At 53.2% G+C, this 25,173-nt stretch overlaps 1 protein-coding gene across 2 annotated transcripts in view; it reads right to left on the bottom strand.

Annotated features, from left to right (window-relative positions):
- Window positions 1-1,163: 1,163 nt before the first annotated feature.
- The window catches only part of TSPAN14 (tetraspanin 14), a 52,683-nt gene continuing 28,673 nt past the window's right edge, over window positions 1,164-25,173 (bottom strand). The window contains exons 3-9 of one of the 2 annotated variants that reach the window (XM_032838716.1): window positions 12,309-12,359; window positions 10,277-10,423; window positions 8,622-8,792; window positions 6,522-6,647; window positions 5,355-5,399; window positions 3,271-3,390; window positions 1,164-2,304 (exon numbers count right to left, since the gene is read on the bottom strand). In XM_032838716.1, the coding sequence (XP_032694607.1) occupies window positions 2,233-2,304; window positions 3,271-3,390; window positions 5,355-5,399; window positions 6,522-6,647; window positions 8,622-8,792; window positions 10,277-10,423; window positions 12,309-12,359 (732 nt within the window). In that variant the 3' untranslated portion in view covers window positions 1,164-2,232. The remainder of the gene's footprint in view (window positions 2,305-3,270; window positions 3,391-5,354; window positions 5,400-6,521; window positions 6,648-8,621; window positions 8,793-10,276; window positions 10,424-12,308; window positions 12,360-25,173) is intronic. The other variant, XM_032838708.1, reaches the window with a different exon arrangement.

The raw sequence follows: 25,173 nt of genomic DNA on the forward strand, positions 1-25,173 counted from the left end.
ATGGTTCAGAGTCACACGGCAAGGTGGACAATGCTATTAACCCTTCAGATGGCCTGCGGGTCCAGACAAACTCATGCAGCAGCAGGGCCCGGCTCCCCACCCAGTGTCCCCAAACTCTCCCACCTGGATCACACCACCCGAGGCTGGACAGAGGGCGCCTAATGCTTTTCCTGCCCAGCTGCAGAGTCAGAGTTCTGCCTCGTGCTCCCAGCCAGGCGTAAGCAAGCCACAAGCCCGCTTGTTCCGGGTGTAACCTCCACACCAAGGACAACGGAAAGTGGCGCGCGGAGTCTAAAACAAATCACCTGACGGAAGTTGTTTCAAACTGTGCCGTCCGTGGATTCCTCTACCCTCCACTGTCCTGTCCTGTCTAGTCACTCCCAGTGTCCCCAGTTCCCTTAGCAGCCGAGTTTACCACCGTGACATTTCATGCCATCTTGATGTCACTCAAAAGAAAAACGACCAAGACAACAGCATTAATATAAAGATATATTCCATAAAAGAGTTTGGCAGTCAAAGAAAAGCATCACACTTCCTGAAAACACAAGCATTCTTCTTCCTCTAGTCTACAGAGAAAATTATAAAGAAATAGAACAAAAAAACAAAAAAACAAACAAACAAACCCAGAAACAAATATCGTAACATCATCCACAAACACCCACCAGTATACACCACACTAGCATGTACACTTCGGCAAGTCAGTGAAGGTAGCACTCAAGTCCCTGAACGAGGAGGACAGAACTGGTACGGGGTCCAGAGAAGCGTTAGAGAGGAGCCCAGCCAAAGATGCACAGACACGCCAGCCACCCCCGGTGGGGGGACCTTCGGTACATAAGACAGACTTCATTTCCAAGAGCAAGCCCCAAGACAGCCCTACCAGGGAGGGGGGATGTGATCACCACAGATCCCTGACTGGAGACAGTGGAGGGGGGAGTCACCACAAAAGTTAGCCAAAGAAGAACCATCCTGACCTTCTACCCAGCTGCAGGCTGGGGTCTCGGGCTTGACACAGGGGCCCAGCCACAGTTACGCTCTCCAGGGAGAGGCAAACACCAGGCCGGCCAGCGGCCCTTAGCATGTAGCCTCAATAGAAGCCCTGGTCACAGGTTCCAGGCTGGACGTTTCTGGCTGGGGCTCCCTGGCCTTACGGGGGGGGGGGGGGGGTGCAGGGGGAATGGCAGGTGGGGTCAGGATTCAAGTTCCAGGTGATGGATTCAGTAGCACCAAGACCAGAAGATGGTGAGGCCTAGCTGGGGAAGGGAGTGGGTGCATGTGAGCTAGGGTGCACAGAGGAAGGGAGAGCACGTGTGTGCACCTGGGCTGTGAGGGATGAAAAGAAGTTGAGGGGGTTGGTTCTTGAGACACATGAGGGAACTGAGAGGGATGGCTTCAGTCCCAGACATCGTGTAAGGCTGCTTGGAGGGAATGCCAGAGGAAATGAAGAAATGGTGTGAGAACATTCTTATCCCTATAAATAAACTATTTACACACTTTCAGAAAGGGAGAGCCGACTCTCAGAGGAGCACCCTGCCCGTGGCCCGCTCCCCCCCGTGTCATCAGGACCTGATACTGTGGAAACTGGAGGCAGGTCTTGTCCTGGTAGGGGCGGTCAAGGAGGCACTCCATGGTGCCTGTCCACACATGGCTCAGGCTTCCTTGGACGTGGCAGAGGAACCCGCAAACACCCCCCAGCTTGTGCAGACACACAGGCTCCGCTGGTACGATCCCCCTTGTTCCCCGTCCCCTCCCCAGTTCCAGGCGACACCTTTCTGCGGCTGGGAGAAGCCTCGTCCGTGTCTGCTGGGCCCCCACCCAGGTCCCACTCATAGCAGATATGGCCACCCTCCAGGCCGGCACTGACAACACGAGTGGGGAGGCCAGGGTGCCCTGCAGACACACTTAGTCTCCAGGAAAACTGAGTCAGGCCCTTTTCACAGCCATGGGAACCTTCTGTCCCTCAGAGTCCCTACCCTGCTTAAAGACATGGTCTCCGTCTCTGGGTAAATTCCGAGCGGGCGGGTCTCTGTCACAAGTCCGTGCAGGTCAGAGGAGCTCCTTGGTCTTCAGCACCAGCAAACAGAAACAGGGAGGTCGCGTCACGCTGATGCCGAAGACGGGGTGCTGACTCTGGCTGGGTGTGTCCACTTCTCTCCCTCTGGATGTCGGGTTGACAGCAGCAAAGGGCTCCGGCCTCCACGGCGTGGCTCAGCTCTGCTTGCTCACCTCTGCTCCTCAGAAGTGATGGCCTGCCTTCACCGCCTCAATGTCCGAGATCAAGGTCTTCGCCAGGAAGATGCCAAAAATCTGAAACCAAAGCCAGGGGAGGCTCTCAGTGCTGGGGCCCGACAGGAGACGGCAGGCACAGAGGGCAGGGTGCGCAGGGCCCACTCTGCAGACCCTGAGGATGCAGCACAGCGGACGCACCCGCCAGTAAACAGGGAGTCCTGGGGTCTGTTTTGCTCTATCCCTGGGGCCTAGAAGTGTGGGGCAAACGGCCAGCAGCAGAGAAGGCCTGCCTCCAACAGGGCCACGCACGTCACATATCATGCGCTGGGACACACTTTGTACCCACAGTTAGCCCAAAAATAACAGTCACCTGACTGGTTTTGACGTAAAATAATAAGTCTTGATGTTTCCTGTAAACCAGGATTCCATGATAAAAACAAGGTTCTCCCTGGTTTCAGCTGTGCTGCCGTCCCACTTTGGTGACCAGCATCATCACTGTTTTTTTTACCAGGAACAGACCAATGTGCACTCGGAAATCTTGGAATTTTGCTAATTTCCCCTTTAAATTCCTGTTGTGGTTTATATCTTATGAGCCAGTTCTTCTGAAGTCTAAAGGCTTTGCCCATTTGGCAAGTAAATTTGTTCTTTCCTTTTCTAGATGCTTCTGTGTCTAAGCTTCCCTTGCGATCACTCAACACACACTGGCGGGGTGAAGGAGGAAGGGGAGTGTGGACGGTCTGCAGCCCCCGGGCCGCATCAGGCACCCTCTTGACAGCAGCGTCAGAGCCGAACAATGCACCTTCCGCACGGCGGTGATGGCCGTCCGAGAGGCTGCTTGGGGGCTGCCAGTTTCTCCTCCCAAGCCCTGGGCACCCCGGAGAACCGGTCTCTCTGACTGGCAGAGTTCTTGCCTCCCCTGCCCCTCCCCGTTCTCTGGGCAGCTGCCAGCTCGGCCCCCAGTCTCCCCATGTGTGAAATCTGGTTCAGATGAACAGGTGCGACCCGCAAGGACAAAGGAAGCCACAAAGGGCAGGGGGAGCAAACCTGCAGCAGGGAGATGGCGATGAAGACGCCGGCCACGATGTAAATATTGCGTGGAAGCCAGCCCTCCAGCGCCTGGATGCAGCCTTTTGTGAAGATGGACTCGTCCCACTTGCTCTTCAGCTGAAGGGAAACAGCACAGTGACCTGAGCCCAAGACATGCGGGGCGTCCCCACCCCGATTCCCCAGAAGGCTCCCCTGGCAGGCAGGGTGGAGCTCAGCGGGGGCCGGGGGGCCAGAAGGCAGGTGCCCAGGATGGACAGAACCCTCCAGGGGAACTGCCTGCACCTGCTGCAGTCTCTGCCTTCTCCCTGGGCAGTCTGCATCTTCTGCTCTGCCCAGAGGAAGGCTCCTGGCCGTGGTCTTTACCCACTCCTGGTGAGGCCTCCAAGGAGGAAGATGGGGCTTTAAAGAGAAAAACTAGAAGGGCCTTCAGCATCTTCTGAGTCAGAGAAGTTGGCTGCGGAAAAAGGGGACAGTGGCTTCCCAGAGTGTGTCCCCCAGCCAGGGAAGCTTGGCTCCAGGAGCCAGAGTCACAGTCCTAAGCCAACAGGCACCTTCCAACCCTGACCCCTAGTGGAGGCTCAGGACGCACACCGGAGAACCCCCAGCACACACAGTCCATCCTCACCCCCACCCACCGCATACAGCCTCGCTCATGGCAATACTGGTGGAACAGTAATCCATTTTAGTGGGGTGAGGGACTGCACTGTGTCTCCCTAAAACTCAGAATGTGACTGCACTTGGAGATAAGGTGTTTGAAGTGGGACTATAACCCATAACCCTAACCTGAATCATCCGGAGAGGTCTCTGAACAGCAGGACACCAGCCACATACCCTAGCCCCTAAGCCCTACCCCTAACGCTAACCCTAATTCTAAAGTTATCCCCCCAGACAGGTCTCTGAACTTCAGGATAATAGGCACATATCCTCACACTGTCCCCAGCCCTAACCCCCATTATGCTGGCCCTAAACCGAACCCAAACTCTAAATGTGAGGGAAAAAAAAGATGTGCTACATATCTACAACAGATTAGTACTGAGCCATAGAAAAGAGTAAGATCTTGCCATCTGCAACAGCAAAGTCAGTCAGTCAGAGAAAGAGAAATACTATATGGAGAAAAAGGTAAACAAATTAAAATGAGGTCACCAGATAGGCCCCAATCCAATATGACTGGTGTCCTTATAAAAAGTGATCAGGACAGCAAAAGACAGAGGGAGGACCATGTGGGGACACACACAGGAGAAAGCAGCCACCTACAAGCCCAGGGGAGGCCTCACACCAGCCCTGCCAGCACCCTGATGTCGGACTTCTAACCTCGAGTTCTGAGGAGAGAAGTTTCCGTGTTTCAGCCACAGTCTGTGGTACTTGGTTATGACAGCCCTAGAATCTAACATAAGCAGCAACGAAAGGACGATGCTGGTACAGGCCTGTCCCTGGGTAACGGGCGGAGGTCCCTGAAGAAGGGCTTTAGGCCTCCCAAACCGGAGGCACACATCCCTGGCATCCATGGCCAATAGGAAAGGTGCCCGTACATTCCCCAAGTTCCCTCCTTCAGAATAGCAGTCACTCGTACCACCAAAGGCCACCGAGCAGTGCCTGGGGGGAGGGGGACCCTCACTTCTCTCCTCCCTCACACCCTCTGTGGCCTGAAGAAACCCCAGGAGAACTGAGCCTTCCTCCCGCCCCAAGACCCGTCTCCCTCCTCACTGTCACCGTGCCTCCATATGGCGGCTAAACCAAGCCCTGTGCACCTGCAGCGTCACCCTGAGCTCCTACCGAACAGAAACCCACGGAACTCCAAGGAGCCATTAAAAATAAAGCCCTTGTTCCCAAAACTTTCATCTGACCTCTTTCCACTAATGCAGCAACTGCTAGACTTTGTGACTGCAGTTCCCAGGCTGGGAATCACCCCCATCGCTGTTCCCTGGAGTCCTGCTGCCAGCGGCTCCTACCCAGCTCACTCCCAGCTTAGACGGCCCCTCCCCGAGTCTCACCCACTCCAATTTGCACTTGTGCTAAATCAGGAAGTTGGACCACAGGGAATAAACCTGATAAACTCAAAGCTGCATGCCTCGGGCACTCACCTGGGTCCTGACGTCATATCCACACTGTGTGTTCACAACTTTTTGCTGTAAGAAAAGCAGAAAAAAAAATGGTCATTTTTGTTCTCTTGGGAAGCCAGTGGTAGAAGGTTCTAGAAAAGTCCCAACCAAACATCAGCAAACACCTGTACAAATTTCATTAGAGCTCACATCCTTTAATCGCAATGCCGACTAACCTTTCACACTAGGACAAAGGTTGACCAACCATGTGTGTGAAGGAGACCCATCTATGTAGCAACTATTCAACTCTGCTCTCGGAGCATGAAAGACACGGACAATACATAAATGAATGTGCATGGCCGCATTTCAGTAAAACTTCATTTATGGACATTGAAATTTAAATTTCAAATGATTTTCACCCATCACAAAATATTATTCTTCCTTTCACTTATGGTCAGCCATTTACAAATGGCTGAAACTACTCTCGGCTCGCAGATCATACAAAAACAGAGAGGAGGCTGGATCTGGCCCATGGGTCACAGTTTGGCAGTGCCCGAGCGGGGAGATGAAAGTTCCACTCGCTCAGTATTTCATGGTCACGGTGGGGATATCAGGCGCTGGCTGTGCGGCCGCAGCAAACCAGAGCTTCCTGGTCTGGGAAGTGGGTCGTGTGACAGCGGCTCTGCCCTGCCTGCTCTGAGCCCTGGGGCCGCGTACTGGACACCTGTGAGCACACCAAGAGCTGTAAAAGGCTCAGTTCTAGCAAATGTTCAGTGCTCCTTCACACATCACCCCAAGGGCCCTGGTTCTGGAACCCACGGACCCGGGCTATGGGCTGGGAATAAGAACAGGTGAAGAAGAAAAGCGAGATGCCTCCACCACCCCCAGATGGTGAGTAACCCCCCCACCCCCCAGTTCTGTGCACGGGGCATTCTCTCCAGAGGATGGTGAAGAGGGTGGCCCAGGGCTCACCACATTTCTAGCATTTCGTCCAGGCACCCTAAGTGAGAGCCCCTCAAGGGAAGGACGTGACTGGTTTTCTCCTGCCTCACCCAGAACACTAGAGCAAGGGCAGGTCATGCAAAAATGTGCCTGGGATTTACACACAGAGGACTTGGGAGCTGCAGACCCTGGCGTGGTGTGCAGAGGGAGCACAGAAGCAGCCCGGAGCCCAGAACAGCTACATGCCCCCCGGGCAGGCCGACTCACCGCGGGGTCCGGCACGCAGCAGGAGAAGGGCACCCCACACTTCTCGCGGCTATAGCTGGCACCACTGCAGTTGAAGTAGATGTTGAGGTCCCAGTCTTCTGGCCCATATGCCCCGCAGCACTGGTTCTGGGGTCACAAAAGCCGAGAAATGTCAGGGGCTCTGGCTCTGAGCCAGGGCTGTGACCACCCCCCCACAGGGGATTGGGGACATGAGGGGAAGCGCTGCTCCATGTACACACAGAGAAATCCAGCACAGCCCCCCGCCCCACTGACCTCCCACATGCACAGATGCTAAGCATGGTAACCTAGGCAGCCTTTAAGAAGGAAACCAGGAAACCTCATCTAAGATTCCCCCACACACACACCGGGGTGCAGCATGCAGGACTGCCTCTGCAGTGTCCCCTGGCCTCCCCGGGGACACACCATTCAGGTCCAGACCCTCCTCCCCCTGGGGCTTCTCCTTCTTCCCCTTGCCTCAGCCCAAAGTGGATTCCTCACTCTCCGTGGAGACCCTCAGGATCTCCGATGCAGTTCTCTCGTATCCTCCGAGAGAACCCCTCCTTGTGGGCAGTGAGTGGGGCTTCCTCCCAGAGAAACGTCCAAGCTGGCCTTACTTCCCTTACGTGCCTCTTTACAAAAAACAGCTGCTAGACGTCTACTCCCAAGGCCAGAATCATGAGCAGGGTGAACAGTTAACACAATCACAGCTCAGCCCCCCTAACCTGGGGTCTCTGCACCCCCCACTGTCCGATGTAGTTGCAAACAGAATCGCCGCTCGTCTACAAACTTGTAAAACCAAACACTGAAAATGGCACAGGGATGTCAAGGGTCTCCTAGACCAGGAGCAGACTCCGTTGTCTCTGTTGTCACACTTGTCCTGGCTGCTGACATGGCACTGGCCATGATCACAACAAATAAACGACCAGGGTTCCTGGCTGTCTTTTATTTCTAAGATTAAAATCCCATGCCCCCGACCCCTTACCCTGCTGTGGTTCCAGCTTCTCTCATGACTCCCAAATATTTCAGCATGAGGAATCTCCACAATTTACTGAATGCCTCTGGAGAGTGTATTTTCAAGAGGAAAGGACGGCACTGGAGAAGAGTGCCCTGTCCTCGAGGCTAGCGGGGGGGGCAGGAACACCCGGGCACGCCACGGCTCTGGGACAGCGGGGAACGGCGGAAAGGCTCAGTGAGGGCAGGAGGAAATGGCTGAGGTGGGATTTTCGAAGACAAATGCTGGTCACTATTATGACACAGGAAGTGTCTCTGGTCACATAAAGTGGGTTTTGCTGGGTCCCAGGCGATACAACGTAAGGGTAAACAAGTTTTAGTCAACATGAGAGTGGACCAGAGTTATTTTTAATGCGTGCTTGCTTGTTTTCTCCTCAGAATCCAAGTGTTCCACGTGAAGTCCCTGGGGAAGCGAGGTTTTCCGGCAGCTCACAGACGGACCACACGACGGCCTTGCCCCAGCCGGTGGCGGGGAACGGGCCCCCCCAGGGCAGGGACGGCAGTGGTCCAAGCCTCCAGGTGCAGCTGCACACAGGGGAGGCAGAGGCCAGATGGAGTCAAGGCCAAGGCCTGGGATGGCTTAGACAGCCCCCTGGGGACATATTCCAAGGAGGTCACATTCCTCCCCATCTGGGGAAGCTTCCTCCAGGCAGCTCTGCCTTCTTGAACAGGAAGGGGAAAAGGTCCCAGGGAGGAAGGGGACAGGAATAGCCTCAGACGGTGAGTCATGCACCGGGGAGGGGACGCTCTGCCCCGGGGTACCCAGAGTGCCTGGGGACCTGAGGCCGCCTGTGTGGCCAGGACCTGAGAAATCTGGGCCCCTGGAGGAGGGTGCCTGCGGGGGCAGCAAGACGGCCTGCCCCACGCAAATGGGAGAGGACACACTGCGAACACGCCTACATGGCCAGGCAACAGTAAACGGACAGAGTCAAACTGACCAGAGGCCAGAGCACCCCCAACGAGTCTCCCCGCCACCTGCCATGCGGAGGAGGGACACCCCGGGTTCCCCATTAGCCGAGGCCTGGGCAGCGTGCATGGCCAGGGAAGCCCACACTCTAGCCAGGAGGCCAGCACGGATGTGGTCCTTACCGCTTTCTGAAGGGAGTCAATGAGGTTCTGCAGGTCAATGTCGTCCCGGTAGGATCTGATGTTGCTCTCGAAGAACTCCCGGAACCGGTCCCTCACCCAGTCCTGGAAGAGGAAGGCCAGCACGGCCACGGCCAGCTCCAGGAAGAAGATGAGCACGATGGTACCACAGAACTGCGTGGTGGCAAGAACAGAGGTGAGAGTCATCACACCTCCGGTCTCCAGCCAGGCACAAAGCCTCGTCTGACCAGGGATCGATGCCTGCTGCAAAGAGGGTGAGCTCCACCCCTGCGACATGAGGGCCAGAGCCCCTGGGAATCCCATGTGACTGGCTGGCAGCCCCGCCCCCTCTGTAAATGGAGAGGTGCACCCCCACCCCCATCACAGCACCACTGGGAAGAGACAAGTGAAAGAACCAGAAAGCTCCAAGCCACTATGTCCCCTACTTCCTGTGAGGCAGCCTCCCTCCCCAACAAGGAAGCCCCATCCCAGGAAGGAAGGGCTAACCTACCCCACCAGGCCACCAGCAACTCTAGGGCAGAGCCTGTGCCCCAGACACAACACCTAACCACTCTCCTCGCACACACAACTGTCCAAGTTGCTAGAAATCTACTGTCGCCCCCGCTTTAGGGACAAGGAAACAGGCTCACTCTGGCACATGGCTTGCTTGAGGTCACGCAGCTCATGCAGGACATCTGAGTGCCTCTGTACGTGGCAAGACCTCTCCAGAAGCACAGCACCGTTGGCCACCACAGCGGTGGCCCTCCGCAAGGGCCCCCCACAGCTGCACCCCTCCCATCCAGCAGACTTCCAGCCAGCAGTGCGTGAGTTCCCCTGCCCATTACCACCAGTGGTCACCCTGGGCTCTAAGCTGGGAGGCCACGGCAGGCGAAGGTCTCAGGGTAAGACAACGGGAAACACCCGCGCGCGTGCGCACACACAGACACACACATACACACCAGGCCCTTCAAAACCTAACCTCCATTCACACAGAAGGAAGATACTAAATATATTTTTTAAAAGGAAAAAAAATGAGAAGAAGAAGAAAAAAAGAACCAAAAACATGTTTTGCTTTTTAAATTAAGCCCAGGGAAGAGAAGGCTTGATCTAATAAATTCAACAAATAATATATTGCAAAACACGTTTATGGGTTTTCCCTACCAGGTGCTATTTAATTTTAACTGAACGCATTTCAGCATGAATTTTTATCTAAATATAAAACCAAACCCTAAGTAACTGGCAGTTCTGCCAGGAAATTAAGGATTCTGTGTTGCAGATCCCAACACACACCCCCCTGGAGGAGGAAAACGGTTTCCTAACTTTACTGGCAACTTCTTTTGATCTTAGCCAAGAAAGGCAAAGGCGAGTAGCAAACAAATAATTCCCTCAGAACTTCGGAGGGAAGAGGCAAGGGAAGGGACAGGAGCCTTCTCTTCCCTCCAGAACCGGAACACCAGAGTGGCCCAACTTCTCCAGGGGTGAGCAGCCGGCTTAGCTGACTGTTTCCTGAAATCTTCCCAGTCGGCGGGCAGCCTCCTCCCCGCACGGCTGGGGCCAGGGGGCCCTGTAAGAGCTACGACCCTCTTCGGCCAGATAAGGGGTGAGCCTGCCCAGCAGAGTCCACACTCCCACCCGCCCCCGCATCCGCGGCTACTCACAAACTTGAGCAGACAGATGTTCTCCCGCAGGGCGCCCACGCAGCCCGCGAACCCCAGCGTGAACATCACCACGCCCACCATCAGGACCAGCACCACGGGGTCGATTCCATGCAGCCGGGTCACTTTGGTGAGGTCAGACAGCACCCCCTGAAAGAGGCAGAGAAAGCATCAGCTTCAGGGAGTTCAGGGAGTCAAGGGTGTCAAGGGTGCCTTGGGGGGCAAGGGGGACCTAGGTTATGTCCAGAGATAAAATAAGGACAGGGACCTGTCTCCTGAGACTCAGTCCTGTCCTTAACATCCAGGCCAGAGCACAGAGCGTGGCCCCTGCCCACTTGCCCTCTAAGGGCCCCCTCTGCCCACAAATCCTTGCTAGCCTCAGCTCCCAGGGCCCTTGCACGCAGCAATCCTGGGCGGCACCTTGGCTCTGAGTCCCTCCCAGGCCGACCCCATGCTTTTTTTGGAGACTGCAGGGTGCCTGTGCCAGGCCTAGAGTGCAGGGGGGCCCTGGGGAACCCTGTGTTCTCTGGTCCAGGCACCTTAGGGCCAGAGGCTCACCCTGGCCTCGGGCCATGTGACAGCTAACTCTGCACTCAGTTTGTAGAGAACCCCACGACCCTGAGCTGAAAACAGCTTCAGTATGCACACTGTTCTGAAACACCCACCAAGGGCAGATGAAGCAGCGCTGTCCATAAAACCTTCTGTGATGATGGGAGGTGTTCTCTATCTGCGCTGTCCCAAATGGTAGCCACCGGCCCCATGTCCTATTGAGCATCTGAGCTCATGTTTCATTTTAACTAACTTAAATACATACGGTCACATGTGGCTAGTGAGAACCAAAAGTGACAGAAAAGTTCTACAGGATTCAAAGGAGGAAGGAGAAAGGAGCCACCAGCCAGGCCCCCAGGGACCTCTAGGGCCCCAAGGTAGCCAGGCCTCTACTCAGGGCTCTGCTAGAGCTGCTGCTGTTCGGGAGATGGCCACATGGTGGCGATATGAGTCACAGTTTGAGCAGGCTTGTGGGGTTTGTCCGCAGGACGAAGGGACATTGCACTCCAGCTCCTGCGCTTTAGGGGATTCCAGGGTACCCTGAAGATACCCAAACCCCAAGGCGGGCCTTATTCAGCTCCAAAGACCATGGCAAGAAGGCCCATAGATCTAAGCGCTCCTGCCTCTATCTCCCAGAACCCAAGGCAGGTTCCACTGAAGGGATAAGAGGATTCAGGGCCTCGGGCTCAAGAGGATGCTTTAGTTCCCACAGTTTCCCGCCCAGCTCAGTGCACCTTACTCCACCTTGCTCCTTCTCTCTCCCTTCTTCCGCTCTCGCTGGAGAGAGGGTCCTCCCAGGCTCTCACACCTCCCTGGCATGCACCCACCAGCAGAGCAGAAGAGGGCCACAGCTCCTAAGTCTAGTCCCCTCAGAGCTTCCACTGCCCCTTGTCCCGCTGCACAGAAGAGCCCGGTCTCCCCCCCCCCGCCCCCGTCTCCTGTACAGGCTGGGCAAGAAGGCTCACAGGTGTGGAAGCCCCTGCCCTGCCCCATAGGGCACCCAGGGGGATTTAACACAGACCCGCTCCCAGTCTCAGGACGGAGCTTTGGGAACAAACACGACTGTGTTCAGGGAGCTGCTGGCTCCCAGAGGCACAGACAGGAGCAGAAGGTGGCCCCAGGCCCACCCCAGACTCCACCACAGACAAGCCCCCGGGTTGTCTGAGGCTTCTGGGAACAGCAGAGAGGGCTCTCCGCATTCATGGATCTCAAAAGCCCAGCCCAGCCCACCCGTGGTGGCCCCTAGCAGTGACCCCACCACAGGGAAACAGAGCCAGTCCCAGGGCCCCAGGAGGTCTCATGATCAGCTCAGTGACCACTTCTCAGAGCCGCCTCTGAGACAACCACAACCGATGGCTACAAAACTACAAACCATTGCCCCAGGCAAGAACGCTTATCAGGGGAGTCTGGAGGAAGGAGCAATGAGAGCTGAACACACCCGGCTGGGCTCCCTGATGCTTCCAGCCCTGCTAACAGTGACACCTACCTTTTCGCTCCATGCCCACAGTCCGACTCCAAGGAAGACAACTCCAGCCAGCTAAGCGGGGGGGGGGGGGGGGGGAAGTGGGCAAGGAGGGAGAGAGGGAAAGAGTTAGTTCAAAAACCAGGACCACGAACAGGCTCTGAGGAGCATCCGCACGACTAGTCAAGGGACGTTCCTGGCTCACGTCCATGGAGGCCGACCAGGGGCAAGGCAGGCCCTCGGTCCCTGCAGATGACACGCACTCCGCCCCAGAGCAAAGGGATGGCCAGGCGTTTGGGATAACTTACACCTACCTTCCTAACATCTGGCTAAACTCCTTCTACCCCAATGGTCCCCCACGCTCCAAAGAGCAGAAAGCAAGATCTCCGAGCAGAGTCTGCCCCCGACACTGGAGTCAGAGACATCATGACAGCCCTGCCCTGTTTCTTCCACATTCCCAAAGCCCCTGAAATCTCTTCAGTGCAAGATTCGGTGTAAGGAAGACATGACCCCCTGTGACAGCCCCCCCGGTACACTCATGGGCTCCCAGGGCCAGAGAGCCTCTCTCCAGAGCCCTGGGCACCGCCACGGGGACACAGAGCCCGTGGCACCAGGGGTACACATGTGCTTCGCGTTACTAGTTACTGGGTTATTCATTACAGAATTAAAATAAGCCTGTGCAAAACAACACACTCACCCCAGAAAAGGAGCACCCCCCACCTCACTGGGACCAGGCTGACTCACCTGTACCATAATGGGAAGCCCCCCACCAACACAAGTTTCTAAACCAGACACGATTTCTTCCGTATAAAACAAAATACCTGTCTCTGCAGATGAAGCTGCCTATTTTTCTGTGTAAGTTCTTTACACCATGCTGGCATCTGCCTGCCTTTCGTCAGCCCCTCCTGCTAAATAATGGGGCTAGGTTTGCCTAGAACTCACCTCTCCAAGGCATATGCTCACACTTTAAGACCTCCTTGCCTCCTTTGTTCACTACTGGACCTTTAAAGAAAGCCCCGATCCTCACCCCGGGAGATCACACCCTCTTTTGAATCACAGACCACTTTCAGAGAATGCTTACGTGCCCAATATTTGGGATGGGATTTCAGAGGGTTCGCAGACCCCTGATCACTGGCTCCCACAGAAGCCCTGCCTGCACCTGATCTGTCCATTTCACAAAGGAGAACACGAGCCCAAGAGGGCCAAGATCAAAACACCCAGCAGTGGAGGCGAAGGGCCTAGATCCCAAGTCATTCAGCAAATACCGCCTGAGGCCCTCCTAAGCACCAAGCCCCCTCTCCAGCACTGGGGTTGGCACAGAGGACGCAGGCAAAGCCCCCGATGCTTTTGGACTTTCAACTTCAGGGAATGACACGAGGTCCTGTACATGCCATGCTGGTTTCTCAACTCCTCAAGCCTCCTGCTGAATTAACTCGTGGCTGAAGGCCTTGGTTCTTCTTGATGGGGTATACGAGCACTTCCTTTCCCTCCCCAAGCATCTGACACTGCACGGCAGGCAAGCCCGAAGGTGACCCATCACTGCCCACTGAATCCAGCAGGCTTCCCGCCCTGCCATTCCTCAAGGTCTCCAGTGACTTAGCCTCCCGCCAGAGCTGGAGGTCAAGTCTTCTTTCTGTTTATCTGACCTGACCAAACACAGCTGGTCATTCCCTCCTGCACTGGTCTGGTCAGCTCTGGGGACACGAAGCACTGGTCACTCTTCAGCCTCTCCTGCTGACTCCCCTTCCTCCAGGCACCTCTATGCACTGGTGAGCCTCACTGCTCTGTTCGGGACCCCTCCCCGTCCCCCGAGTTCCCTAGATGAGACCATAATCACAGGGCTTGGAAGACCTTCTCTACACAGCTGACCCACACACCCGAATCTCTGCACCTAATGTCCATGTGACGTGCACGGAACCTAGCTGACAACACTGCAGTCTTCGCATGTCCCAGATGGGGCCCTGCTCTCCCAGCCCCAACCCGCCCCTGCCAACTCTTGTCCTTATTAGATGGCACCACGGCCGCCTCACTCGGTTGTTTAGATCAGAAAACCTACACCTCATGCCCTCCAAATGCGTTCAGAGCAAATGGGGGCCGAGCAAAAGCCCAGCCTGGCTCACGTCCATGGTCAAGCCCTACACAGAGGCTTCAGGATCAGAACAGGAGGATGTCCTAGAGGCTGTCCTTCCCTGTGCCTCCCTGTGTCCCCAAGAGCACTGCAGCAACTGCCTTACCTATTCCCATGACAGCCTCCCTCCCACCTGGCACCATGGTGGACGGTGAGAGAAACCTGAGAAAAATCTGCCCATCCAGGACCCCCAGCTGAGTCCCGGCCAGCTCCCTCCTACCGCAGCCCAGATTCCCTTCTCTCCCAACGACTGGGCACTAAGAAAAGGGCTCGTGGTTTTTTCCACTCTGTTTTAAAGGAAGAACTAACATGAACTAGCACCAAAAAGACAGGAACCGGCAAGGTGGGGGAGGAGGTTACATGTCAGATCATGGCTTCAATGAACACTGGCCCAAGGCAGGAACTTTGGGGACCAATTCCAGAGATGAGAAGACTGAGGGAGGACCAGACAGGGGAAGTGGCCTGTCTGGGAGCTCACTCAACAGCCCTGTGAATGAGCCAGGCCAGGACACGCACCAGCTTCACCCAGCTCCCCGTGGGGCCCCTTCCCTGGATCTCTTTGGGGCAGATGGTCTGTGGGGCTGGGCTGTTGTCCCTGGCGGCCAACCATCTGGGAGCGACAGTTCAGCTGGGTGCTTTCCAGCCTCAGAGTAACCTCCTTTGTCTCTCTTTTACGACCTGAATAAATCCCCTCCCAAAGGATAGGGCGGACTGCCGCTAAGCCCAAAGGGAGGCTGGCCTTGGGCCATCAGGTCTGCCGTCCACTGTGGTCACCATGGCAGGTGGTACCACTCTTTCCTGGGTGCCAAGCCCAGCATTCAACACTTCTCATGCTCAAAGGGCCCCTCTCAAACCCCATCACAGGTGTGTGGTACTATTACCCCCTTTATCAAACAGGAAAGCTCAGAGGTACAATGACTTGGTTTTGTGCCCAAAGGCACACAGCGAGCCAGTGGCAGAGTTCAAACCTAACTGGGTGTCTCCGACCCTCCTGACAGCACTTTATCCCACCGCCCACAGGGGCCAGGAAGACAAGTAGCAGTCGGAGTCCCCACCGAGAGGGGCTAGGATGGGCACCTGTGGCATGGGAGTTCCGCAGAAGGGGCTTACGGGCTGTGTGACTCTGAGCCCACAACCCATATCCGCAGGTGGTGAGGGTCACTCTGTGTCCCACTCTGTGGCCAGGAAGTAGGGCTTCCCTGGGTGTCACTGTAAACATTACTGACCTCTCCCCACAAGGCAAAGGCCCCTTATTCTGGGGCTGCTTTGGGCTAGAAGCCCCACGGAATCCACTCACCATGTGAGCAAGCCTGTGGCACTGCACCCAACAGTTCAAGCAACAGCAGAAGTGCAGACACCTGTCCAGGCCCTGCCGGACACCTGCCGGACGGGGAGGGTTCCAACACCAAGCAATTTAAAAGCATCCTGTCATCACTCACAGTTTAATGGCCACGGCCTCTTGCAAGACTGCATTTCGGTGTATGTAAAAGGCCTTGGGCAATTCTTGTAGGCCTCAGAGGCCTTCCAGCAGGGAGCTCAAGGCAAACCACCAACAGCAACGCAACCCTCTCAGCTCTGGCCCCCTGGCCTCTAGTTCTTGTAAATCCCCTGGTTGCCAGAGGCTGACATTCACAGGGCTGCCTATGGGAGTCCCAGAGAAAGGACCAGAAGGAGATCCAAGAGTAAGCCAGACTCAAGGCCAGAGTAGTGCTGAACACACAGCACAAGTCGGCTGGACCTGGTTCCCGTCTCTACTTTGCACCTTCCCGGCGACTGGACTTTGTGTCAAGCCCAGGAACTCCTCTGTGCCTATGATTTCCTCTGCAAAACAGAGACGACCTTTCCTGGGTCATAGGAGGGTTGCAGGGATTGGAGGAAGTGTATCACAAGTGATATGCTTACCCCAGGGCATGGAGCTGGTCCAGGGGAGCCCTGCCCTCCTGCAAGGGCGGGGAGGGGAGCAAAGCAGAGACATCAAGGGGCCTTCCAGATGCCATCAGCATTTGCTGACTCTCTGCGCCGTACCCCCCAGTAACCCAGCCCTAGCCTTTGTTCTAAGACAGCAACTCTATACCCAACCTGACCCTGAGAGCCCAGGGGGCTGAGAGTGAGTCTCAAGACTTCTCTCGAGGCCAGGAAACCTCGCCCTTCAAGACTGTAGCCACTCTGAGCCCTATAGAGTCCAGGGAAGGCCACTTTCAAACAGTCCCACATTCAAAGAGTAAAAACTAAGCCACTTCTTGGTGGGAGTCTGGAAGGTCGGAGCCGGAAGGGACACTGGAGCCCAGCTTCCTCATTAGTGGGGAGCGGAGCCCAGGCCGGGTGGTGCCTCAGATGGGGTCACACAGCTATCACACACCAGCTTTCCTCCTGCCGGAAGGGTGGCTCTGAGAATAAGAAGTGTGTGTGCCCTTTCCAGCACAGCCAGCAAACAGATGCTAGGGGCCCTGTTGAGGAGGGGTAAGACTACCCAGAGGGCTCTGGGGGCAGTTTCCACAGATGTCTCTGAGTTTCCAGATAACAGACAGCCCACCCCCACCAAGCCCCGCCCAGGAATGACTGTGTCAAGGCCTTCGAGAGGAAGGAAGGAGAAGGGCAGAGTCATCTGAGGGATGTTAGAAGCAGCCCTCCAGGCAAGGGAGAGAAGGAACCCCAACTGAGCCTCAGCCCCACCTTCACCCCAGTCTCCACAGTTGCCGGCACAGTTCAGTGAGGAACAGTGGGGCAAAACCGAAATACGAAGCCAGCATTGACATTTCTGTAGAGGACCAGACAGTAAACATTTTCAGCTTTGTGCTGATGTCTGTTTCAAGCACTCAACTCTGCTTTTATAGCAGAAAAGCAGCCACAGATAACATGTTAACGAATGGGCAGGGCTGTGTTCCAATAAAACTGTACATGCAAAACCTGGCCAAGAGCCAGCCAGGCCTGTGAGCCACAGTCTGATGAGCGCTGCGCTGAACTTTCACACTAAAACCACGTAGACCTCGGGACCAAAGACAAGATTTCCTTCAGCTTGGTCCTACAAACCCTGGGCATCCCTATAAATCAAGTCTCCAACCTGGTCATCTTTATAGGGCCTGAACAGGTCATAATAAATAGCCTGAAACCATAAGAACAAAATCCCAAGTGATCCACCCCCACGATGAAATATTATAACTCTCAATGTGGTGGTGCCTGGAGGTGGGCCTCTGGGAGGTATTTAGAGTTGGATGTAATCATGAGGGTGGGGCCTCCATGATTAGTATCCTTATTAAGAGGAAGAGAGACCAGACCTCTCTCTGCCACGTAGGACTCAGCAAGAAGGCAGCCATCTGCAAGCCAGGGAGAGAGCCTCACCAGAACCCAACCATGCTAGCACCCTGATCTCAGTCTTTCAGCCTCCAGAAAAGTGAGAAATTACATTTTTGTTGTTTAAGTCAATGAATTGATGGTATTTTGGTATGGCAGCCTGAGCTGACCAAAACAGGAGGATGTTTAAATGGAGAAACTATATCTAGCATCTGATCAAAAGTTACTAGACAGGGTTCCCGGCTGGTTCAGTAGGTAGAGTGTGGGACTCTTGATCTCAGGGCTGTGAGTTCAAGCCCCATGTTGGGTGTGGAGCCTACTTAAAATAAAAAATTTACCAAAAAAAAATACAAAAATTTACTAGATAGGCAAGAAGGGAAATAAATGTGATCTATAAGAAGGAAAAATATTCAGTAACTAGAAAAAGACACAAACATGACAGAGAAGGTGGAATTAGCTAAGACATGAAAACAGATTATTGTACACACCCTTGGGGATTTAAAAGGAAATATAAACATAATGAGGAAAGAAAGAGAAACAGAAGGTCAAATGAACTATTACAAATAGAAAATACAACAGTGGAAATATAGAATTCACTAGATGGTTTAACAGCAATTAGACACTATAGGAGAAAAGCTCAGTCAACTTGAAGACAAAGCAATAGAAACTATTTGAACTGAAGGGTAGGGGTGGGGGAATTGAACAGAGCCTCAGTGACCTACAAGACAACAAGCAATCTGAGAAGAAAAAGGGAGAGATGTATATTTGAAGAAAAGGGAGAGGTATATATTTGAAGAAATAATGGTCAAAGTAGTCTTAAATCTAATGAAAACTATAAACCCACAAACCTAAAAGCCCAATGAACGCCAAACAGAATAAACAAAGAAAACGACACCAGCCCGTATCATAAGAAAACTGCTGAAATCCAGTAATAAAGAGAAACTGTGGAAGGGAGCCAGGAGGGGGAAGAAAGGACACATTACATACAGAGTACACATACACAAGATATTTTAACCAAATGAAAGAAAATGTATCAAAATGAGTGAGATGCAGAAAAGAGTATCAAATACCCATGCTAGGAAAGAAGATCTAAAATCAATGATCTAATCTATTTTAAACAGCTAGAAAAAAGGCAAAGTAATCCCAAAGTAGAAGTGAGGAAATAAAAATAGGAGCAGGGGCGCCTGGATGGCTCAGTCAGTTAAACCTCTGACTCTTGACTGAGGCTCCAGTCATGATCTCAGGGTCGTGAGATCAAGCCCTGTGTCGGGATCTGCGCTCAATGGGGAGTCTGCCTAAGATTCTCTCTTCCTCTGCCCCTCCTCACCTGCCTGCACAGGCTCTCTCTCTCTCTCTAAAAAAATTTAAAATAATAATAATAATAGGAGCAGAAATCAATGAAACAGACTTAAGATAGATGGTGGTAACAACTGCAGGAGAATGTGAATGGACCTAACACCCCTGAACTGTGCACAGAAAAATGGCTACATTCTAAATCGTTCTGTATGCTTTACTATAATTTTCCAAAAATAAAATTTAAAAATACTTTTTAAAGTCTTTAAAGATATCAATGAAATTCAGAACAAAAGAACAGAGAAAGCATCATCTAAACTAAAAGAAGTCAGATTCAAGAGTCCATCCTAACAGAGCGATGGGAGGCAGGTGGATGGTTTTCCTGAGGATGGGGTGGGAGGGAATCACTACAGAGGGGCCCAGGACAGTTTTGGGAGTGACAGGTTTTCTATCTTCACTGGGGTGCAGGGGTTCCATGGGAGTATACAGCTCTTAACTCACCGAACTACACACTGCAAGTGGGTAAGTATTATTCTATCAAATTTACACCTCAATAGAGGTGGTATTTTTAAAAGTGTTTCTGGGTGAAAAAAAAAGAGAGAGAGAAGAAGTTGGGAAGATGGGAACAGAGGGCACTCCTGCATGCAAGACAAATCAGTAGACTGGGTCATGCCAGCTACCTACTAGGGAAGGATGCAGAGTTACACACATCACTGGTGGCTAGACTTGACCCCAATCCTAGTACTGTATAATAGTCATGTGCACTTGGCAATGATCACAGTGCACTGTGAACAGCCTCTGTCGGAAAACTCTACTGATGATCCTGGTTTCCCACATGCCCAAGTGAGAGCAGGAGCTAAAGCCCCGCAGCGGGTAGCACTAGGGTGTTCTAGTGGAATCCCTGATTAAGCAATCTTTGCCCTCGGCCTTGGAAAATGCAACTATGGAAAAATACACATACACACACCCAGGAGATAAGGCGATTTATTTCCTATGAATTGGGGCAACCCTTCTAGAGAAGTAATTTTGACTGTATAAATGTGTCAGCCAGGTCAAAACAACATACACATTCTCTGACCCATTTAATCCCACCCCTGGGAATCTATCCCAGCAAATAATTTCCCTCCCTTGCCCAAATGGAAGAATCTGTATTATACCAAACTAATCTCTGCATCCTTATCTAGGATAGTAAAAAAAATTGGAAACAACCGAAATGTCCAATATGGGAATTTCCAAAAATACAATCAAGAAGACTGTGTGGCAACCTAGAACGTTCTATGCTAGCAGATGCTGACATGAAAACACAGAACTCATGACCGCAAGGTTGCTCTCACAAAGATGGGAAAGTGTCCTCGACTGCAGACAGGATGGAGCACGTGGACAGGACGGGGTAAAGCTGGGGTGCCTTGTGCAGTCTTCTAGAATTTCCATGCAACTACAAAAGTTTGTTAAAACTTGAAGAGAAACGGTTATCATTTCTCAGCAATGGAAGTGAAAATATACTACACACATTATTAAAGCCCTAGACTTTCTCTTTGCACTCATTACCCAGAGACAGAAGCAGAGAAACTGCGTTTGAGACCAGGCAATCAGGCCTTGGGATGTGGTGTTACATGGACAGAGTTCAGCTCAAATAAGGGCCATTCTAGATCAGAGTGATGCAGAGACCTGAGCTCACCACGGGATGTGGGGAGCCCCCTATCAAAGGACGTACACCGTATAGGCCAAAGAGAATTAGATCCTCTATCCACAAAGGTGCTGGGGGCAGGGGGAGGGAGCTGACCTTTCACACCTACCCCGTCAGACTTGCTCTGCCTCTCCTGGGTAGGGTGACCGCCTGTCCCGGTCTGCCTGGGACCATCCTGGGACACACCTGTCATTCAGGCAGAATTCTTAATAACCGCTTTTTCACTCTTAAAAAAGTTTCCTGACTTGTCGCCCTGCTCCTGGGAGGTCTTTGTGGCTTTGAAGGAAGGGACCTGAAGCCATGCTGGCCACAGAGTACAAACGCCCATGGCTCCCCTCTCACACACAGGCTGCCCGCTGGGCTCTGAAGCTAATTCCCGCACTCCCTGAACAGCAAAACAGCGGCTCGGCTCAGACCTGCCTGCGTCTCGAGAAGGCCAGGGGCAGGGGGCTCTCCGGTCCGCAGAACACAGGCTCATTGTCTGTGCCACAAGGGGCCTCAGTTCTTCTCCGTTCATCCACCTCTGAAATAGATCCAGGCAAGGGCTTCATCTGAACCTTTGCAGGTCAAACTCAAAGCTGGCGGTGGGAAGCGATCCTGCGGTCACAGACATCCTCTGAATCGTCCCCTCCAGGGGATTCACTAGGCTCGAATTCTTGGTGGCACCAGGTGGGGTGAGAACAAAAAACAGGATCCCCCACAGCCCTTCCTCTAGGGTATCCCTCTCCCAGCGGCCAGTCCTCTGCCAGTCGGAGGAGACGGCTTTCTAATCTGAATCGTGGGAAAGCAGAGATGGTAGGGAACAAGCCATCTGAACCATGTGATCGAGGCCGGCTCAGTGGCACTCGGCATGGCCACAGTGTTGAGCAACAGTGCCACCAAAACCGGAACTCTGTACCCCCTCAACACTGACTTCCCCTTCTCCCCTCCCCCCACCCCTGGCAACCCCCCTCTCCTGTCCATCTCTGGGAACCGGACTACTCTCGGGACTACCTCTAAGTGGGGCCACACAGGATCTGTCCTTCTGTGACGGGCTTATTTCACTTGCCATGAAATCCTCAGAGCTCACCCGTGCTGTAGCATGTATGTCACAATTTCCTTCCTTTTTGAGGCGGAGAAAGATCCCGCTGCACGCACAGAGCGTGTTCTGTCTCTCTATTCATCTGTCGGTAGACACCTGAGCCGTTTCTGTCTCTTGGCTGTCGTGAATAATGCTGTTGTGAACACAGGTAAGCAGACATCTCTCTGAGACCCTGCTTCTTCATTCTTCTGGGTCTATGCCCACAGTGGAATTGCTGGATCATATGGTAATTCTGTTTTTTGACATTCTGAGGAACCTCCATACTGTTTTCCAGAGTGGCTGCACCATTTTACATTCTCACCAACAGTGCCCGGGGATTCCAATTTCTCCACATCCTTGTCAACATCTGTTATTTTGGTGGGCGTCGTGTGTTTGCTTGTGTGTTTAATAATAGCCATCCCGATGGGAGCAAAATGGTATCTTCTTGCCGTTTTGATCTGCATTTTCTTTTTTTTAATTAATTAATTTATTTATTTGAGGGAGAGAGACAGAGAGAGAAAGAGAGAGAGAGCACAAGCGGGGAGGAGGGGCAGACGGAGAGGGAAAAGCAGACCCCGGGCTGGATCCCAAGACCTGGGGACCATGAACTGAGCCAACGGCAGATGCTCAACCGACTAAGCCACCCAGGCACCCCTTGGTTTACATTTTCTTAAGACAAAATGACATTCTGCACTTGAAACAGGGCTGACTAATAAACCAAAGAATGACTATGATTTAAAAAAAAAAAGGCAGAGGGGCACCTGGCTGGCTCAGTTAGTGGAGCACACAGCTCTTGATCATGAGTTCAAACCCCATGTTGGGCATGAAACCTACATACATACAAACATACATACATCGATAAATACATTTTTTTAAGTAGAAAGTGCTAGTGCCCTCACAACACTCCGTCATCTAGAAGCATTGTTTCCCCGATGAACCTATGAAGCCCAGCTCCCTGCTTACCCCATATAGAGACACCGACTGCATCCCCATTTGTCCTCTCAAGAGAGTATTTAACAGTCCCTTGGGAAAATCTCAACCATGAACCGAGGGAGAGAGCTTTAAAAACCCTGGTAGAGTGTGCAGGTATTGGCTATGAAGTATGTCAGTGTGCAAATAATTCTGAATGGGGCAAAGTGCTCAATACAGCCTTGTTTGTTCTGGCTCCCAGCATGGGTCAGAGAAATGACAGGTTGCCGTCCGTGTATCTGAACCTGCCTGCTGAGCCCAGGTCTGCCCGCAAAGCTGCAATCCCATCCCTCTGTTCATTATTCCTTCGTCAAAACAAAACAAACACAAAAACTCTCTGTGCAAAATGATTATCTATGCTTTACTTCAAAATTACGGGCGGAATGGGGTGTGGGGAGGGAATATAAATTAAACCAGATCAGCTAGGAGTTGATCGATGTTGAAGCAAGGTGATGGGAACATGGTGGGGGGGGGGCTGTTAGATCGTTTGATTTTGGTTATTTCTTCCATTTCAAAGAGAAAACTTCTCAGACGAAGTAAGGCTTGGCATATGACTGTATGTTTCCAGCGACCCTGGGAAGCAGGAGGCAGGCCTGTGACATCAGCATTTCACCAAAACACGAAGCCTCCTCAGGACCACTCAGTGTGCGTGCAAGTCCAGCCCCGCACCTGGGTGCGGGCCTCCCACTGCACCTACCCTGTGTCTCCCAGAGGGCCCTGCACCCCGCTTCTCAGGCCTCACCACACACTTGAGCTCCAGTGCAGAAGAAGAGAGCAATCAGTGCCAAGGACCCAGAAGGGAGGCATCTGGGTCATTCTCCCCCCAAGCTCTCTTGTGCCTCATTTCCCTGACTGCTCCTTTTGTCCCTTCCTGCTTGGCCCCCGGGCACACCAACTGAGAAACAGACTCTTGACCACACACTTGTCAATCCTGCAGAATGCAGTAACACGGCAGCACCCTTCGCTCAAGCAAACTTGCTACGATTCCGGACCCAGGAGCTCCAGTATTAGAATCTGGTGCTGCAGAGTTGTTACTACTGGGCAAGTTGAAAAGCTTCCCAAGAGCAAAGAATCTGTTCTGAAAAGAATGTGAAGAAATGGAGATTAGCGGGCCCTCAGCCACAGCAGTAAGAAGTTTTGCTCTCACTGCAAAATTCAGGATGACCTTCAGAGGACAGGCACAAGACCAAGTAAGCAGCGCCTGGGGGTGGGAGAGAACAACATGTCATCTGGGTGTCCAACTGTCCAAAGTGTCAGACTGACTGCCAAGGCCAGGGGGCCCTCTGCCATACACTGGGCTGGTGGGCAGGGCCTCCAGGTGGGGCCAGGGAGGGAGCAGGGCAGGTCCAGGAAGCCATACACCGCACGAATGAGGCAGCCAAAGGCCTCTTATTAGGAAAATCCCACAGGAACCACATCGACTGTCCTATATTGCCTTATTTCAAGAGAAATGATGAAGTTGCTGGTGACAGGTTGTCCAAGCAAAGAAAAAGATGTGGGGTGAGTGGCCAAGCCACTGAAACCCACCCTGTTTCTCCAGAACAGAAACCCTCTAAAACTTTGAGGTAAATCATCAGGAGTTGATGATGCTATAGGAAATGAAGGGTAAAAGCTGAGAAGTCTTAGTGATCTGCCCTGTTTGCAAGAGTTCCAGTCCAAACAGGGCATGCCAACACCCTCAGTAGAAGCAAAATGTGGCGTGACGGACGGTCATTCTGTCCCTCCTTCTCTGTGCGCCCCCACCCACACCCTGAAGCTGACCAGTGATGCTTGCTGCAGGTGCACAATCGCGTCCCCTCACCCACCCGCACAGACTCAGCATCTGCTTCTCCCTGGACCGAGCCCACTGGTGACACACACATGCTGTGCTACCTCCCTGTGCTACCTCCCTTGATGCCCTGACCATCTCCAGCCAGTGCCCAAGTTCTCTGATCTTCTTTAAGGCAAGAGTCCTTGAAAGAACCGTCCTGAGTCACAGTCTCCACTGCCTCACATCCCGCTGGCCCCCCAGCCAACCCCAGGTGGGTTTCCATCCCTCCAACCAGGACACACAGCGGCTCTGACCAGGGTCACCAACAACCTCTACCTCTTCAAAGCCAATGCCAATTTTCTGTCCTCATCCTACATTACTTCCCTGTGCACAGCTAACTGTTCCTCTCTACCTGGAAGGCTTCTGCAATACAGAGTCTCCTGGCCTCCCCTCAGCCCGCTTACTCACAGCCAACTCTGGAGCAGACTTTCCCCTTCAAGGAAGAGGTTGCTTCACCCCTAGCAACCCAGGACTCCATATTCACACCTCTCCTCTTCTCAGTCAACACATTCCCCCTCCATGATCTCATCTAGCCGCCCCCCCCACAACCTTCTCTGATGTGGCCAAGACTTTCATCTCTAGGATGGTCACAGACATGGGAGATGGACATGTTCATGTGGCCAAGAGACCATTCTAACAATTCTGTCCCCA

This window comes from Lontra canadensis, unplaced genomic scaffold (assembly GCF_010015895.1).
Source record: "Lontra canadensis isolate GAN:19392208 unplaced genomic scaffold, GSC_riverotter_1.0 scaffold3, whole genome shotgun sequence".
Taxonomy (NCBI): domain Eukaryota; kingdom Metazoa; phylum Chordata; class Mammalia; order Carnivora; family Mustelidae; genus Lontra; species Lontra canadensis.